Source organism: Scardinius erythrophthalmus (genome assembly GCF_964197995.2).
Source record: "Scardinius erythrophthalmus genome assembly, chromosome: 19".
Classification (NCBI taxonomy): domain Eukaryota; kingdom Metazoa; phylum Chordata; class Actinopteri; order Cypriniformes; family Leuciscidae; genus Scardinius; species Scardinius erythrophthalmus.
In genome coordinates this window covers 17,594,464-17,614,055 of record NC_138239.1, presented here as the reverse complement: position 1 = coordinate 17,614,055, position 19,592 = coordinate 17,594,464, and the positions used below count along the sequence as shown (strand labels likewise).

Sequence of the window (19,592 nt, the reverse complement as noted above, 5' to 3'; positions counted from 1 at the left end):
AAAAAAAAATTTTAAATATGCAATTCATTGTTTTTTAAACTGTATTTTGTCACTTCAGGACATAAAGTTGTTACATTGAAGATGACAAATTAAACCATTATAACATTGTATCTGAAAGGTAAGAGTCAATTGCATCTAGGAGTCAATTAAAAAATAAAAACTTACCTCTGTGAAACGTTATGCTCAAGTAGTTCTTGCTAAATTGGTTCTAGTCCTTGATCATCCGCACTTTCAGAATCTGACGTTGACTCGATCTCATACGGTAATAATCACGACATTATTAACTGTGTGTTTACAATTGCTTTAAAAGCATTGGAAGCTTAAGCTCACTATTATGGTAAGGCCTGTTACATTTTCGGCACACTCTTGAAGTTTTTGGCCAGTCACAATGTACTGGGTCAGCTGGCCAATCAGAGCACTCTGGGCTTTTCGCAAGTGGGGGCTTTGTAGAAATTAGACTGGGAATAGAGGTAATGCAATAATGTACAGTATATGAAAAATATGGCTTTTGAGCATTACAGCATGTTAATCTGTTCTATTACACCCAACTAACATAAAAATAAGCTTTTAGAATAGCTTCATATAACCGCAAATGTTTTTTGTTGACATTTTCAACAATAGTATTGATTTGACTGCACTGACACTATTGGATGAGAACTGAACTGAGCTGGTCAATGACATCACTGTCTTCTCCAGAACTGCTTCATAGATTAAATTAACTCATTTAATAATTGATAATCAACACTGAACTGATTTCAGCTGAACAGTGACACTATAGTATTTTCTTTTAGAGCTGCTGTACAGCCTGAAATTAACTGTTTGAATCATTGAATAATTTAACTGTTATCACTGTAAAGCTGCTTTCAAACGATCTGTTTGGTTTTAAAGTGATTACAGAAGTTATTACTATTTCAATCATAAGATTATTCACTATTATTTTTTCAATTATTGTGTCTCTTCATGTTTATACATTTTATAGTACTGTAATCATGGTTTTAATTTAGATAATACAGGTGGGGATATTGTGCATTGTTTGTGTATTTCTAGAAGCATCTCCTGAGTCCCATGTTCGGCCCACTATCAAAGATCAGGAGCCTGTGTGTGATCAGGACACCTCTTATCCCTCAAACCCATTTGATGAGACTGACACAGACCTGGATCCTTCTCAATACGGGAACCCGTTTGACGAAGCTGAGCCTGAGCCCGAACCCCAGCCTAAAATATCTCCACCCAGAAGCAGCAAGAGGAAGAACGTCCGACCGGTGGACATGAGCAAATACCTGTACGCCAACACAGCCAGGACGGAGGAGGAGGAGCTAGATGAGTAAGTTCAGGAATTCTGGGATACACTGTGGGAGGGGCTCTTGGTTACAGCAGAACATTTTAAGTGATTATTATTTTAATTGACAAAACATTTCGGTTCAGGAACACACAATTTGTCCTCTATTTGCTCTTCTATTGTTCGTTAGTAGTATGTGAGTGTGTGTGTGTGTGTGTATGAGCGAAGGAGAAAAGCACTTGTCGGAAGAGAAGAAAGTGGTGAGCGAGTTCTTTCAGCAGGAACAAGGCTTCTGTTGTTCCCCACATTCTTTGGCCTTGTCTGTTCATCTCTGCATTTCTCTCATCCCTCACTCACTCGCTCACTCACTCACAGTGCTCCAGCAGGGACACACGTCTCCAAACCTGACGTTTTGTAGCGAAAATGAGAGAAGACACAGATAACTTTTTAGAACAGCATTTATCTGAAATAGAAATCTTTTGTAACATTATAATTCTTTACTCTCACTTTTGATTAATTTAATGCATCCTGTCTGAATACAATAATTGTCTTTCAAAATAAAATCTGACAGAAACTTTTGGACTATATACTTATGCAGGGCTCCAGACTAACATTTGAGAGCAGTAGCACTGGTGCCACTAAGTTCTACAGATGGTGGCACCAACACCTGATCTGGTAGCGCTGGGGGGTGGGGGGATTTTTAATCATAAAGGTAATTTTAATCACAAAATTACTATTATTTTGTACAAGTGCAGTAACTAATAATAATATCACATGTTTACTTGTTAGATCTTCCAACGATGTTAGTAATACTGCGCCAAATTCAAACGCTTTCTCAGTGGATCTCCCACCGCTGTGTAGTAACATGTCGCATGATTGAGACAGGCCCTCGACTGATGCGAGTAAACCTGTTCTGAGCTTGCGCTGTACTGTCTAATATTGGTCCGAGCTGATAAACTGTCTGCACTGCACAGCTCAAACAAGAATCGTGGTTTTGTTTCGTTTGCAGTTAGAGGTTTTTCATATGCAACAGAAATGGCAGCTCTTATCAGTTGGGCAACTTGTTGGACACAATACGAACTCTAACAAAATGTAGTCGCACCTACAAGAAAAAAGGTTGTATTTTTCTAAACAAAAAGTTTTCTTTTTCTAAATTTCTGAGTTGCAAACTGATCATTATTTTTCCAATTTTGTTTGGTCACAGGATTGGCCTAAGGAAGTTGTACTGTACATGAGACATATTTAAAAAAAAAATCCTACTGGTCAAATCTCTCTAAAACCTTCTCTTTCTAATTTGCTTTTTATCTTTCTCTTTCTGTCTCTCGTCCTCTCTTTCACCTCCAGTTGTTTTGACTGCACTTCCCACTTCTTTTACTTGGTTGCATTTCTGTCAGCTCTTTCCTACCTCCTTTCTCACTCTCTCTTGCTCTCTCACTCTCTGTCTTTGTCCATAAGCTTGGAAGCTTGGGATACTTTGTCTTTAACCTTGTCTTTCAGCTGAATACCTGCTCAGTCTTTTCTCCTCATTGTGTGTGTATGTGTGTGTTCATGTATGTGTGTATGTCTGTGATGAGTGATGGGCCTTTACACAGCAGTGTGTATTGATGCCAGCGGACGTCTGTGTCCGCCTGTCAGTGAGATCTCTGACGAGGCCACAGGTCAAAGTTCATAAGACGTGACCTCTGGAGCACCTGGTCTTTCTCGTAGTCAGCAGAGCGTTTTATTGGCTAATAATGCTTGCTGATGCCTCCTTTACCTGAAGACAACCATACACACACACACACACATAACAGTCAGACAAGTGGAAAGGTGCAGAAAATCTAAATATTTTAAACAAACAAATTTTGCCAAATTTACAATTACATGTTGAGTGAACAAAATCAGATAAATTGCCAATTTGCTAATACAACAAATTGCTCTCCCGCTCTCAGATCAAACCCGTTCTATGAGCCCAGGTCCTCCACCGCAGACAGCAACACCTCAGATATGAGCACCAAACGCCGGGCCCCTCAGGCTCCTAGTGCTGGACCCAACCCTGCTGTGGCCCCTGGAGGCCCGGCACCAAAGACTTCAGCTCCTGAAGGAACGTCCACTCCACCTGCCCTGGCACCCTCAGCTGTCACAGCTGTGATAGGGAGAGAGCTGGCCTCATCCTCACCTAAGGTAACTCTTCCTCTCCACATTCTGACTTTATTTACAATTGAGTTGGACATTGGCATGTGATGAAATGCTGTCTTAGGACCCTCTTTTAACGATCTAAGCGCATGGTCTAAAGCGCTCTGCACAAGTGCATTTAGGGCGTGTCCGAATCCATTTTGCGAGTCCTTGAAGTTTGTGAATCTGAAAAAAAAAAAATTCAAGGCACTGGAAAGTTTTTGAAAATAAACATACATAGATACAGGTCCTTGAAAGTGCTTGAATTTTTTTTGTGCATATTATTTCCTCCGGTCCGCTAATGTGTTATTTCGCCAACACTTTGTGGCCTATGCATATTAACTTGCTTGATTTACATTATTTACTCGCATTTACGCCTTACGTTAAGTGTTTCCCACGTGAGGTATTTCGTGTTGTACGTTGCCATGACGTTCACACACGCACGAAACTACTACAATGGTACCTTTCACAGACACACCGTGAAACATTGCAAAAATAGGCTGAAAAAGCTGAAACAATTTAACCTTGCTCTCACTTAAAATGTGCCCCCACATTAAGTCCTTGAATTTGGTCCTGGAAAGTCCTTGAAAGGTCCTTGAATTGGAAGTTAACCAAGGTGTGGGAAACCTGTGCTAGTTTAACTACGAGAAAAATGGTCAGCGCACACGGCGCATGGTCTAAAAGGGTTGTCCCACCTCTTAATGAGTAATGGTTGTGTGTCAGTTGTTTGTGTCAGGAATGCACCTAGGATGCCTATAATGCTGTCCAAGTATCACTCACTAGGTTTTGGAACACAGCTATACAGACTACATTGATCATTCTTTGGTAGATAAATACTAGCCTTCACTTAAAACTATATACTTTTCCTGTATTTTTGTAAATTTTATACTTTATACTTCATCATGAAGTTGTATACACTATCATTCAAAAGTTTGGTGTCAGTAAGATTTTTTTTATGTTTTGGAAAGTCTTATGCTTACCAAGGCTGCATTTGAACAATTATAAATTAAAAACAATAACACTGTGAGATGTTTTTACAATTTAAACTGTCTATTTTAATCTATTTTAAAATGTAATTTATTCCTGTGATGCAAAGCAAAATTTTCAGCATCATTACTCCAGTCCTCAGTGTCACATGATCCTTCAGAAATCATTCTAATATGCTCATGAGTAATTTATTATTATTATCAGTATTGAAAACTGTAATGCTGCTTAATACTCATGATAAGCGTTTTTCAGGATTCTTTTACGAATAGAAACTTCAAAAGAACAGCATTTATTAGAAATATTTTGTGACATTATAAATGTCTTTACTGTCACTATTCGGAAAGGACATATTCAATTGATCAAAAGTATTAATTTCTTTCAAAATAAATAAAAAATCTGACACTAGACATTTGAATGTTAGTCTAAGTTTGTTTTAAAATCTCAATTTTAGAAAACTGCCAGTGATGATGTCCTTGTAATATTTGCATACCGACTTGTGATTGTGACTTGTGAAACATCCAGATCACATGGTTTTAATGGAAAGTAAATTTAATTGGGGCGTGTCATTGTGATATTTCCTTCAGGAAAAGGCAAATCTAGTTTTCATTGTCCTCTTTACAGGGTCTTTATTTCGGTCACTTTTTTCCAACAGTGCCACATTTCTTGTTTTCCCCATTCATTTCACTTTTTGACATCCAGGACCACTCCATCCCTCTCATCTGCTTTCTGTCCTCTTCCTGCACGCTTCACTCTGAGCATTTGAATACAGGCATGTATTAGCTGCTCTGTAGGATCGTTATATATGCATTATGATTCTCTTCACTCAATGCTTTAGTGAGTCTAATTAACTGGCTCTGCGGTCCCTCTCTGGCTGAGGGTGTGGGGCGTAGGGTGCAGGGGGCGAAGGGAAGCCCACCGAGTGTGAATGAGAGCAAGGAAGGCGTCGGGCCGCTGCAGAGGGGCTTATACATGGCCAGATTAAATCCCCACAGGCCGAGTGTTTTTATTTACGCCTGCGAGTGTGTGCGTTATAATGTAGTCCATATTTAATTATAGCGAGGGGTTTATCACAGCACAGCACTTGTGTGTGTCCGCGCCTGAGAAGACCTGCCCAACTTAAACATTTAATTACCCAAATTCAGTGGCCTGTGATGACACACACACATAGACATCAGGAAAATACGAACAACTCCTCAGAAACAGGAAGTGGTGTCCAAACTTCAGCTCATGGATTCCTGGGATTTGTGCTCCGAGTTGCCTAGTGAGTACGCCGTTGGGCTCACATCAGATCTGTCCGACTAAAACCAGAGTGATTGGTCCGTCAGAATGGTTCTCGGTGTTGGGTTTTTGATCGGAGATGTCATATTTCCAGCAGATCATGTGCTCCCTCGATCTCTATCCCACACCCACTTCGTACGGATTATGATTCCATTCTTTGACTGCATGCGGAGGTTGTTTCCTCTGAGTGTGGTGTATGAGATGACCTTAGCATGAAAAAAAGTCAAATGGGATTAGCTAGAGACACACACATTCAGAATAAAGATACGGGGAAGCCCAAAGGCCTTGAGTCTTCTATGCGTGTTTGTGTTTGCTGGAGGAAGCCCCTCACACACGCGCAGACCTGTGGTGAGGCGGAAGGTGCAGGTTGAAAAATGAATGAATCGATAATCTCTGAAAATACACAAAGTAATGGAAATGTTGAAATTGTTGGAAGTAGTTTGTGGATTAGAGCATCCCCGAAGACACAGAGGGAATCTGGGGTGTGTATGGTAACGTCATCATGGTCTTGTAAACACAATCTGGTATAGATTTGAATATTTTCTAAAGGGCTCTCCTTTCGCTTCACCGTCATTCTTCTTACACGGCCTGATATTTGAGCGTTACAAATCTCAAAATGAATATCCATTTTACATAATGTACATTTTTTAATTGATTTATAACTATTTAAAATAATTTAGTTTAAAATGATTCATTTTAAAATGATTGACGGTAGTTTAGCGTTTTATTTTTAATTCGACAATGTTTTGCTGATAACTTAACATGATTTTGCCTTGTGTTAAATGTATATTCAGTAGTTCTTTAGCTAGCTGACTCTTCTCAAAAACACAATTTATTTATTAATGTTTCAAACTTTTTTAAATTAGCACCAAACTACTGAATGCACCTTTTTAAGTTTTTATTTATTTGAATCTAGATTCATCTAGCTGACTTGCAGTCTTCTTCTGTCCGGTAGTTGCCTCTTTACATGTAAAAGCAACAGTAAGTTTAGTCATTTTCACATTTTATTTTCAAAGGATGGAAAGATCTAGATCAGGGGTCGGCTTTTTTTCGCAATCCAGATGAAACCAGACAAAATGCATCTAGTTGTTGAAGCCACAAATATCAATTTTACTCCTCCTAAAATGGTAAAATCTAAACGGAAGAGAGTGTGTTATAACGGCTCCTGTTACCCAGATATGACAGCACTACTAGAGCGCGCATCACCGCAGAAAAGCTGAGCATCACTTCAGAAAGCCGACGTGCAAACTGCCAAAAATTCAACCGAAAGTTTAGCCGAAAGTCGTCTTCATTAAAAGACACTAATATTACCAGAGCTGATGCTGCTCTCTCTCCAGTTGCAGTGTTTGATCTTGAAATTGGCTGATGATAAATAAAATGAAGCTCATATCTGTTGCTTTCTTTGACGTGAATTTGCATGTAGCGTGGGAATTGAAGATTAGATTTATATTAGTTTTGCGTAGACACATTCATGTTGCCAAGTGTTAATGGAACCGTTTTAACAAAACGGATAGATATCTGATCAGTAAAAATGCATGAATGACCTGGTGTAAACAGGCCCATTGGAAATCTGTTCTTCAAAGTCTAATTTAAACCTGAAAACAAACAAGCTAAAGGATTTTGACAAATGTAAAACAAATTTGATGAAAAATAGCTTCAGAAATATTTAAGGTCTTGTACTATTTTTATGTTAGCCATTATGATATTTAAAATATGTATGTGTATGCGCTTAAAAATGGCACTTCATGACAAAAAGGTTGCCGACCCCTGATCTAGATAATCTTATTTTGCTCTCAAGAACTTTGATATATTAGCATTTCAGGATGCCGTTTTTGAAATATGTTGAAGAATTAATCTGGATGCATCAAGGAAGAGTGGAATAGGATGTCTTGGGCTGCGAAAAAAGAAAGGGATGTTCTGATTCACTAGTACATCTTTTTCTCCTCCTCTTTTTTTATCTCCCTTGTCGTTTGTCTTTTCCAGCAAAGCGATTTTACACCTCCCTGCTCACCCCTCTCTCCTCTCTGTCGTTTAACAGCAGTCTTCCACACAGGGACGCACTGATCTGCGGATTTTCATCAGTTCACGCTTCATAAATTATGGTCTGTATTTTAATATAAAGAAACGGCAAACGCAGTCACTGCAAAGCTCTTTAGATTTACATAAAGCCTTCCGGAGTGAGGCGGTGCCAGGGGCTAGTTCTCTCACAACCAAGACGAAAAACTCAAAGTTTTGAGAAAGATGTTAGTAACTTTGTGCGGTCATGTTCACTTTCACTTGAGTTTTACTTTATCTGTCTTTTCCCTCAAAGAAATCGTGACTAAAGAATATAGCGCAGTAACCTTCCATTTTCTCCGTTTTTATAAGTTTATGAAAAGGTTCTGAACTAGTAGAACTAATCACAAGACCAAATTAAATGATGGTGTTCATGACCTGAGAGCCCACAGTGGGAGGGCCAGGGCCAGGTTACACTCTTTCATTACACTTCTTTGTTTTCCACTCTCTACCGTCTGATTCAGACTGCAACATAGATAAATTGAAATTAAAGTGAATTAACATTATTTAATTGAGTTCGCAGATGGCAGTGGCATTTTTTAATTAGTTTGTGTGAACACTGGTGGGTTTTGACTCACATGGTCGTTTCAATGCTTCTGGTCTTTTTTTCTCTGTTGTAGCATCAGCCCTTTCAATGTTTTGAACAAGATGAAAAGTTTAACAATAAGAAATTAAAGAGAACTTTTAAAATAAAGTTCTTTTTAATTTTAAATACTGTATTTTTTATTTTTATGATTTTGCATATAATAAACAACATATATGTGTGTGTGTGTGTGTGTGTGTGTGTGTGTGTGTGTGTGTGTGTGTGTGTGATTGTTTGTGTACTGTATATATAAATATATATTATATAAAGTATATATTATAATTTTTTATTAACTTTTTTCTCCATGACTGTATATTACACTTTTCAAAAAGGCAGCTTCAACCCCCCGCAAAGCTTGCTTTTCATGCTCCTTATTTCACCCTGGTCCAGTTACCCCCCTCTGAACCCTGGGCCAAGTCCGAGGGAGCATGGTTAAGCCCAGCTCGAGGCCCGGTTCCGCTCCTGCACACGGACCGCCCGTCCCTTCAGAGAGCTGAAGAGAGGCCACGAAACCCCTACTGACAGAGGGGCAGTAAGACCCCAATAGTGCCCTCATAATCTGTGAAACTCTACCAGAATAATCTCCCTCAGCTGGCCCTCTACCGCTGAGTGATGCAGGACAGAACCTGAGAATCTGAGACTCTTTAAGACCTTAAGGCCTCGGGACACAGAGAAAGAGAGAAAGTCTTAGAGCTTTTATCTGTAAAATCAATCCATTTGATGAAAATATAAATAAAGTGAGGGCTATTTGGGCAGAGAAGGAGAGAGAGAGAGAAAGCATCCTCTTCAAAGCATCTGTGAAAGATGTTTGTGCTCCAAGAATGTCACAAGCATCAATGTACTGACTTTACCTCAGGGAAACTTTGTCCAGGTGTGTGTTTTGGCTTAATGTGCCTATCCTGATCAGATTCTGGGCAAACGTAGAACTTGTTCCCCATCCAAAAGGTTTTGGATGGACCTCATTTACCTCTTAAACGGCTTCTGCATCCCCATCATCGGATCTGTAGCAGTTCACCGCATGGCAGTTAGCATTTCACTTCTTAGAGGGTCCTCGAGCCATCGGGGCAGGTGTGTGTGAGTGTTTTGAGCCCGTTACTGTAATACCACTATCATTATCCTTCTCTCCTGCGTGTGTGAGTATGTGTGTGAGCTCAGTTCATGAGTTAAGCACTCGAAGAGCTCTCCAATACCCACGTTGACTTGCTACACACAGGCTACAAAGCTCTCGGTAATCTTCCTGTTGTAAGTCCTTAGTTTTATCTGCCAGGGATTACACTTCTGGCTTCAGAGAAAGAGAGAGGGAGCACGAGAGGGAGAGAATGAGAAAAAAGGCTGCGAAGAAATGAAAACAAATCTTTAGTGTAATCTCTAGAAAGAATACCTGTTTGAGTGGGGAAGTTGGCCGGCTGCAGATTGACCAAATCGCCTTATTCAGCATGTTTGATGTGAACGAGGCAGGTGTGTGTGTGCGTTTGATGATTGTATGTGTTTGGTTTGTGTGTGTTCATTTGTGTACCCAAGGATCAGGAGTGTGTGTTTGCGTGTCTGCGTGTGTGTGCGTGTGTGTGTGTGTGTGTGTGTGCGTGCGCGTGTGTTTGAGGGGTTTTAAGGCCGAGAGCAGTTTGAATGACATGGTGGAGATGGAGAGAGTAACTTTAGATTAATCTTCTCCTGGTCTCTCCTCTCCTGAAGGTGTGTGGCCTTAAACTCGTTTCAACTGGGAGAACCTTTTACCCACAGTCCTCTGCATACCTCCCTGCACTGATCAATAACAGCCCCTGATTTTTAATGGCCCCCACTCAACCTTTGCCTTTCAACCTCTAATACCCCTGTCACCCCACACACACATATTATACCCCTTATTTAAATCAAGATGGAATGTGGACCTCTTAAAGGGACCATATTTGACATTGTGTCATTATTATTTTTGTATTTTTATTTCTTTAGTTTAATTTATTTTTTAGTTCTGTCAGTCAAGGTTAGTTTAGCATCATAATGCAGTTTTAAAGTCCACCTGTAGTCAATAATTGTATTATTTTAAAACTCATCTTTGATCACCAAAATGACATATTTAAAAGTTTTTTTCTTGTGAAAATAGCTTGAATGTACAACCTTTCTTGAATATGAATATGCAAATGAGCCCCACCTCCACCCTGCATCACAGCAGACCGGACTATCTGTTCCACTCGTTCAACTTTACCGTAGTAAACGCTACACAATGGCAAGTAGAAATTCTGGTTTAATTCAGCCATATATGTTTGAACCAGAAACTGATTCAGAAGAAGTGGAAGAGTGAATTATACAGGCTCATTTACAAGTCGATGTATCAGAATGGTAATCACTCTCTGTAACGTCGGACACATAACGATAATTAATATGATTAGCATTTTGCTTGACTGTGTTTTCAAACAGCTAATAATGTGTTGCTAATGTTACACAAACAATATTCCTGTTCGCCATCTCATTCTGCCTTCTAAAATAAAAGGCATCCTTACAAATGCTTTGAACAACTTCAGTGGAGAAAGGCATATAGTTAATCATAACATCGTTATATACATCATACTCATAATTAACCTGCTATATTGCTACATCTACCCGATTTTTCATACCAACAGAAAAATATACCGGGATAACCTGGCTTCTCTTGAGACCCCCCTGCTTTAGAGAATTGTTAATGATATGCTAAAGCCCCACTCCCATTGTGACAGGATTGGTTACGACGGCATTTGTGACGTAGAGAACTGCGATTTTAAACCGCGTCTTTGAGACCGTCTTCGGTTCACTGAAGTTTTATGGAGAAAATACTCAGCAGTGGTGTTGACTTATGAATTTGCACATAGTTTGTTTTAAAGCATATTAAAAACACCACATAGACAAATAAACAACATTAAAAACTTGATTTTCTTCACAGAGGTTTTTTAAATGACCACATCCCACCTTTTCTCTGATCTGTAGACTTAAACTGTTACTTTACCTTTAAGACTTTTACGAGTAAAAGACCTCTGTTGTGATTGGCTGACCACGGCATATACTGGCGAAGTTCACACTGTTGTTACGACCCGTGCAATAAGGAAGGGCTTGACGTGAACTTTTGCAGTTGGTAAAATAGGGAACCAGTCCCAGCCGACAGATTACCAAAGACACAATTCTAAGTTCCACAAAAAGTATAATTTATTTAAGGTGGAAAAAGTAATTAAATTAAGGAGCAATGGCTTCAGGGTGCCCCAAGGCCAAAATAATAAACTAAATAGACTTATAAATAAAACATGTATAAATTACCTAATCAGGGAATAGACAAAATTACAAAGAAAATTCCCTAACTCCCTATAAATAAACAAATCATAAACAAAGTCAAAATAAATGTCAGGACACCCCTACGATCCTAAAACATAAGATAGAACCTAATTAAATCATCACAAACAAGGCCAGCGTCAGAATGAGCTCCACAGCGCCGCCCTTTTAAAGCGGCACATCAGTAGATCCGCCAATCAGGCTCCTCCGACAGCAGCCAATCCCTGCACACATATACAAAACAACAACCCACACAAAACAGGAGGATGGAGGATCTTAACACTGTGTAAATGCGGGTGGTCATGTACTACCATTCAGAAGTAGGGTCAATAAGAATTAATGGATGCAGCAACTTGATCAAAATGAAAGGAAAGACTTTTACATTGTTACAAAAGATTTCTATTTCAAATAAATGCTGTTTTTTTATATTCTTCAATGAATCCCGAAAAATGAATCACAATTTCCACAAAAATATTAAGCTGCACAATGGTTTTCACCATTGATATTTCAACATTGATGTTTCTTGAGCACCAAATCAGCATATTAAAATGATTTCTAGAGGATCATGTGACACTGAAGACTGGAGTAATGATGCTGAAAATTTTGCTTTGCCATCATAGGAATAATTTTTTTTTTAAATATATTAAAATAAAACCATTTCTTTTAAATTGTAATATTTCACAATATTACTGTTTTTACTGTATTTTTTATCAAATAAATGCAGCCTTTGAGCATAAGAGACTTGAAAAAACATGACAAAAATGTAAAAAAATCTTACAGACCCCAAACTTCTGAGTGATAGTGTATGTTAATGCATTCATAGTTCTGATATCAGTTCAGTGACTCATTCTGCATCAACCATTTTTTGCATAACTGAACGGACTAAGGAGGTATTTTTGAGTCACAAGTTGTGAACATCATGCCTTAACCAGGTGTGAAAAGTTTCCAGCATCAAGTCATTTTGTATGTCCAGACTGAAACCAAAAAATGCTTCACAATAACAGCCAATAAAAACATGTTTTGGTTCATATTTATGCAGTGTCTGATTTTGGACCAATGAATGACAGAACGCAGTCAAATTAATAACCAACCATTCTGTGTTCTTGCATGTGTGTCCAACCTTCCCCATGTCTGGTGCATGTCTTCAGCTGACTGTTTGTCCAGTGTTACTTTCTTATTGGACTCATGGAATTGTGCGACTCATTAATGCAGTGTTTTGCTAACTATTTTGGTTTACTTTATGTACCAGGCCCATCAAAAAGTTGAATTACTTCTTTATCAACTAGCATTTCTTTAGACTCATATTATGGAGATCATTTAGCATTATCATTCATCTAAAAAAATTGAAAATTGTCACCATTTACTCAGCTCACTTACTTTCGTCGGCAAAACGCAAAAGAAGATATTTTGGAGAATGTTGTTAAAGGAATAGTTCACTTTATCCCATAATTTACTCACCCCCAAGCCAAGTATATAACTTTTTTCTTTCAGCCAAACACAGAGTTATATTAAATAATCTGGTACGGCCGTTGCCGGAAGCCAGTGATTATAGTTTATAAATTTTTAAATATGGTTATTTTTCATCACTTCGCTTCAGAAAGCATTGATTAACCCACTGGAGTCACATGGGTTACTTTTGTGATGGATGGATGCGCATTTTGGAGCTTCAAAAACAAAACAAAAAAAAAAAACAAAGCTGGGAAGAGCCAGGATATTATTTAACATAATTCAGATTGTGTTTGGCTGAAAGAAGAAAGTCATATACACCTAGGATGGCTTGAGGGTAGGGGTGTGTGATCGTGAACAATCAAAATGTCTCCACGTTCTCCTTTTGAAGAAATATCGTAGTATCGTGCTTCAGTGCATTCTATCAGTTCTGGCACCTCTGTCCCAATATATTGTACAACATGATGTACATTCACATCACCTTAACGCTGAGGTAGGGTTAGGCTCACGTGAGATTACAGTTATTCGCAATCACAAAAGTATAATATTTGCATGCATTTTAATGCTTTGCCGGACGGATTTTAGTCGCACACTGTTCTGAAGTGCGCTTTTCTGAGCACGTATCGTATTATTTGTGTAAATGGTCTGTCATTCTTTTTTCCTTTAGATTTTTTTACCTTGTAAGAGTACATTTTTAAAATAGGGAAATTAGTTTGACTGTACTGCTCAGTCACTTGTAAAATAGTAAAACCAACATGGAAAAAGCGTGATTAAAATCGTGAATCGGGATTTTCCTGAAAAAAAAAATTGTAATATGATAATTTTGTCATAATGCCCAAACTTGAGAGTAAATTATGTAAATTGAGTACATTTTTGGGTGAACTAGTCCTACAACTAAACAGGTTGGTTATCATTGACATCCACTGTATGGACAAAACAACATATTCTTCAAAATATCATCTTTTTTGTTATACAGACAAAATAATATTATACAGGTATGGAACAACGATGACAGACTTTTTGGGTGAACTATCTATTTTAAGTCCTATTTAAACAAAAAAGTAAAGAAAAAAAGACAAAAGAATATACACAAATTGATAATCTTGACCACATTACACACACATTTTTCTTTCCATTAACTAGGAAAAATATAAGGCATCAATCACTAATAATTATTTTAATTTATTGATTTTTTTTCTATTATATAGGTTCAAAACCTTTTCAAGTACCCCCAAGTGTACATGTACCCATGGTTGAGAATCACTGCCTTTAATGTGAAGTAAACCTGGCGTTTGTCATGTAGAGAGCTTGTCGATCTGTTGCTGGTTACGTTTTTATGTCTTTCATTATCCTAAGTGTGCGTCTCGTCTCATCTCTCATGCGTGATGGCGTTTGATGGTGTGAAACATGCCTCGGTAAAAGCCTTCCTTCCTGACTCCATCGATCCCGCTTCACACTCCGGCTGACGTATTGACGTGGGCGTGTTTTGATCAAGGCCTCGTTCAGATAGGGGTGACTTTGTAATTATATTCTTTTTAATTGCTTTCGCTTATCAGGGCTCTCATCTGCCAACGAGACCGTACCTCCGCGGACAACGATCTGACGGCGGAGCGGAGCAGAGCACACCTGATGTTTCCCTCTCTTCCTTTCCTCATCCCTCTCTCCCTCCTCCTTCTTTGCGCAGTATTACTGCTGCTCTGCTCTTAATGAGTTTCCGTGTGCATTGCGGATTCATTGATAAATGACAGCTTTATCAGAGCAGATCGCTGAACTTCGCCTCCTGTAATTTGTTTGTAGAGGAGTGTTGTCTAAAGCAGATTAGCGCTGTATAGATTTAGTTTTTCCTGCTCTACACACCCTCTCATCCCTGCTGTAACTAATAACGCTGCTTTAACACTAAAAAAATCTTTTATATGTTTTTTTTTTTCTCATGTCTAGATTCGCCTTAGTAAATCACGTTTTTTTCATAGGGTTTGTTTAGTGTGGCGGTAATTTGAAGGTTGTTGTTAAGTTCTGTGCGTGCGCTTTGCCAGAAATGTTCGCATGTTGATGTTTAGCGTTACAGTGATTTGAGTCGTTCGGTATGTTTCGTGATCGCCTGCCTCCCTCTATCAGAGAGCTAACCCCGTGCCAGTCGCCTTTTTTGCTTCTAAATACCTTTTTGTGTGTGTGTGTGTGTGTGTGTGTGTGTGTGTGTGTGTGTGCAGGCCTCACTAGATAAAGCTCATTTACACAGTTCAGAGTTTTGGGCTATGCCTCTCCGCCAGTGTTTTCACCGCCTCTAACGTTAGATTACACCACATTACACATGTATAGCACACGAGCGCGTGCGGGAGATTTGCTCTCGCTCGTATCCTCCCAAATTTTCTTATGTTTTAGCGAGGGCTGTTGTGTTTAAAATTTTAAAGCCGTGTAGCTTAGCATGGGAAACAGGCCCCGGAAATGTGATTTAGTCATGCTCGCATATTTTGTGTTTTTGTACAAGGCCCAAAAAACTCCCCCTCAGCCTCAAGCTTAGGCAAATGAACTTCGCTCGTTTCTGTAAGAAAACTTGGTAAGTTTGTCATTGGAAATGATGAAATTCATATGAAACTGGTGCTGTTTGAGCAGAGGTGAGAACATCTTTCTTTGTCACTTAAAATCTAAGGAAGCACAAGATATGAATATACTTTTTAAAGTTACAATCTTTTTTTTTTTTTGCGGAATTTGTACATTTCCGATCTGAAAGATCTTATTGTGCTGATGACTTGTTGAATCCCTTCTTTTATTGATCTTTGTCAGATATGAAAATCTTCCACTTCAAAACGTTTCACATTGGAGAGGCCACAGCTTTGTGATTTGAATTTCCATGCGGGCTTCAGTGTTTGCAGTTTTGAAACGACAATGTATAATTATAATAGTAATTTGATATTACTTTAATGTCTATAATATGCGTTCCCGTAGCGTCATGTTCCATGCGAGTTCTCATTTTTATAATTGAGCTTTTGATTTGGTTCAAAGCAGTTCAACGAATCTTTCACAATTGAATATCCAAGGTAATTGGAAACAATAGTAAAGCCAGGTACGGAGACACATTTAGGGACAATTTAGTCATTAGATTCAAGGTGCAGTTGAATAATTGAGAAGCAATTACAGGAAGCAAAACAATTAATAATAAACAATTGAACACCACTTGGCGAATCGCAACTAATTCTGAGACCACTCTGTAAGATCATAAAACTATTCTGGGTGTGTGAGAGAGCTTAGAGTGCTGACACACACACACACACACACCATAGATAGATGTTGCCGCAGGCATTTTAAGTGGATGCGTGATTGAACCTTCCGCTGTTTTGGTGCCTTTTTTTGTGTATATATATATGTGTGTGTGTGATTGCATCAGTTTATTGAAGTCTTTTTTCCTTGTATTTCTGTTGCAGTTCACAGAATTAGTTTGGGCCCTAGAGGTCTATAGGTTAAAATGTTTAGTGTGACAACAGGGAAATGTCATATTAATGGAATGCACAAAGAATGACGGTTTTACGCAAAAGACTACCGTTCTGATCACATGACTCTCCTAGTTTGTCTGCCAAACTCTTTTACTCCATCTTCTTTCTCACGTCTTCTCTTTCACCCTTCATCTTTCTTACTCTCATTCAACACAGATTAAGTTTTCCCCCTCCTCATCTCCTTTTACCTTCTCCTCCCTCCTCGCCCCTGTCCTCCACCATGTGTCAGGTGTGTGTGTGTGTACGTTCGCTGCCATCATGAATAATGAATATCTTTTCTGTCTCCATCTTATTTTTGGCAGATGTTGAAATGCTGCATGATTTTTTTTTTTTGCCGTTTTGTTTTTTCCTCCTCTTTTTGTGTGTGTGTTGGATAGCGATGAATGCAGCTTCATTTTAATATGTTCTGTTTGTAGGAAGAAACGGTGCTGTAATCCTGTCCTCCAGCGCAGAAACACGCCGCTGCCAATCGTTTATTTTTCTCCTCCTATCCCCACACCCCCTCCCCCCGCGACCGCTGCTCAGGGCAAGACAGCGCTGCGTTTGATAAGTACACGCGCTCTATGTGACACCAGAAATCCCTGTCAGTGTTGTTTCAGTAGACACATGTAGTTTTGTAAGAACGTGCACTCTGTGCTGTGAGCTCGTGAGTGAAGGCAGAACTTTTACACAGTTTCATCAGAACTGTTTTTTGTTCCAGTGCTTCATCATCTCACTGAAATCACTGTTATTTTGTGAATGCACAGGAATGACTGGAATTTGGTTTAGCCAATAATGTTTTTAAAGATCCCAAAATGGAATGATAGTTTTGTTTTATTCCAATCTGTTAGTCCTTGTATAATCTGAGAACAATTCAGATGTTTGTGTTGTGTTTTACAGGAGAAGTGTTCAGTAGTTTATTTCTGAACCATGTATTTTACAGTAAAACAGTTGAGCAGTTTACATTAAAAAGTTTTTTTGAAAGTTTACAACGGATCAGTACAGAAGTTGATCTTTAAAAAGAACAGTTCAGTTAATATTAGTAGTTTATCAATTAGTAGTTTATATTTGAACAGTGATAGTTCACATAGTTTGGCAGTTAACATTTAAACAATTAAGCAGACAAGTTTATCTTTTAAAAAAGTTAAGTTCATATTTAAACTATTCAGTTTAAATTTGAACTGTATGGATTACAGTTGAAGTTTAGTAGTTTACATTCCAAAAATTAAACCGTTATAGTACAGTTCAGCAGTTTATATTTAAACAATGGTTATGAATAAGTTCAATAGTTTATCTGAAACATTCAGATATCAAATGGAATAGTGAGTCGGCCATTATGTAAGTCAGTTTGCAGTGGAACACTTCAGTAGTTTATATCTGATTATACCATGGTCTGGGTGAATACTCGATTCTGATTGGCTGCAGGGTGTCCGTTAAAAAGTGATAGAGGACACCTAGTAAATAAACCGTAAAACTAATTAAAATATAAACTAATGTTTTAAAAATGTGTTATTTGGCAAGTGACCATGGTATAAGCGGGTTAATGCCCTTCGAGGTGTCCATTGTCAGGTATTAATGGACTTCGGCGGGCGCGTCGGACGGTTCACGCCTCGCCGTCGTCCATTAATACCTGACAATGGACACCTTGTCGGGCATTAACCCTTACTCAGTTCATTTGTTTATATTTGAACATTACAGTTAAAGGGATAGTTCACCCAAAAATGAAAATTCTGTCATCATTTACTTACCATCAGGTTGTTCCAAATCTGTATGAATTTATTTCTTCTGCTGAACAAAAAAATATATTTTGAAGAATATCGGGAACCAAACCGCAGAAGAAAGAAATTCATAAAGTTTTGGATAAAATTGAGAGTGAGTAAATGATGACAGAATTTTCATTTTGGGGTGAACTATCCCTTTAACTGTGGAACAGTTCAGTAGTTTAAAATGAATACTTTAGCAAATGTAGCATTTTAGCAGATTTTGTTTTTTATAACGGATCATATGAGTCATTGACAGTAGGACAAGTAGGCACTCTGGAGTCAACTCATTTTTACAGCAGTGGAGGAGGAATTAAGTAAGCCATGGTTCCTGAGAGTTTAAACGTGTCTTGGTGTGTCAGTGTTACTGTTTTCCTCCCGCTGTAAAGGTGCCACAGGGCACTGTTAGCCTAAAGAGCCGAGTGCTCCTGAACGGCTGTTGTCTTCTAATTGCTTTAATAGCACCTGGCCGGTAATCCCAGGTAATTATTGAGCTGAAATTAGACAGCTACTTCAAACATCTCTTAAAAGGAGCAAAGACTGCCTCAGGAACTTACAGCTCTCTTATCATGCATGGCGGAAAAGTGACATGGAAAAGTGGTTGCGGGTTTTGCATTCGTGTGGAGCTTAACGTGTTCTTCCCCGCCCCCATGTAGCATGTGTGTGTGTGTGTATGCAGGGAATACATGTGCAGTCTCTTCAGTAAATCACTGTTGTTGATCTCTGATTGAATATGAGACCTTTTAATACGAGGAATTAGCTTTTCCTAATTAAAAGCAAGCATCCTAGTTTGAGGTCACTTAACAGATTGGGCCTATCACAAAAAAAACAACAGTAAAATTAAATGATGAATAAAGCTGAAAACTTAAAAGCTTTGCTCATCAATAATGTTCTCCTCTAAATGAGGTTCAGACTTTGAAAATGTGTTTTTTTTTTTTATTGTTGGGTGTTTGTTTGTATTCATCTGTGTTTACTGTTGTGGTTGCTTCCTGAGCATTGTTATTAGTCTGTTTGTGTGTGTGCACATCTCCTTCTAGAGTAAAAAGGCTGTTGGAGCCCCAAGGGCCCCTCACTTGACTTTTCCCTCCTGCTCTTTCAAGACAACCTTAACCTTTCAGATTGTGCAGAAGGATGTATAAACGCACAAATAACACACTTGCCCCCGGTGGCATTCATTTGGATCTTAGCATTTAATTATGATAATCTAAGAGGCAAGCATTTGAAGAATTTAAAGGAAGTTACAGGTTCACCATTTTGCCAATCTACTCAAACCACACCTTTAGGACGTCACG

General features: G+C 38.6%; 1 protein-coding gene across 2 annotated transcripts in view; it reads left to right on the top strand.

Annotated features, from left to right (window-relative positions):
* Positions 1–19,592, top strand: part of ehbp1 (EH domain binding protein 1) — a 139,227-nt gene that overhangs the window by 48,909 nt on the left and 70,726 nt on the right. For both annotated transcript variants that reach the window (XM_081393848.1, XM_081393847.1), the window contains exons 9-10: positions 1,048–1,324; positions 3,211–3,442. In XM_081393848.1, the coding sequence (XP_081249974.1) occupies positions 1,048–1,324; positions 3,211–3,442 (509 nt within the window). The remainder of the gene's footprint in view (positions 1–1,047; positions 1,325–3,210; positions 3,443–19,592) is intronic.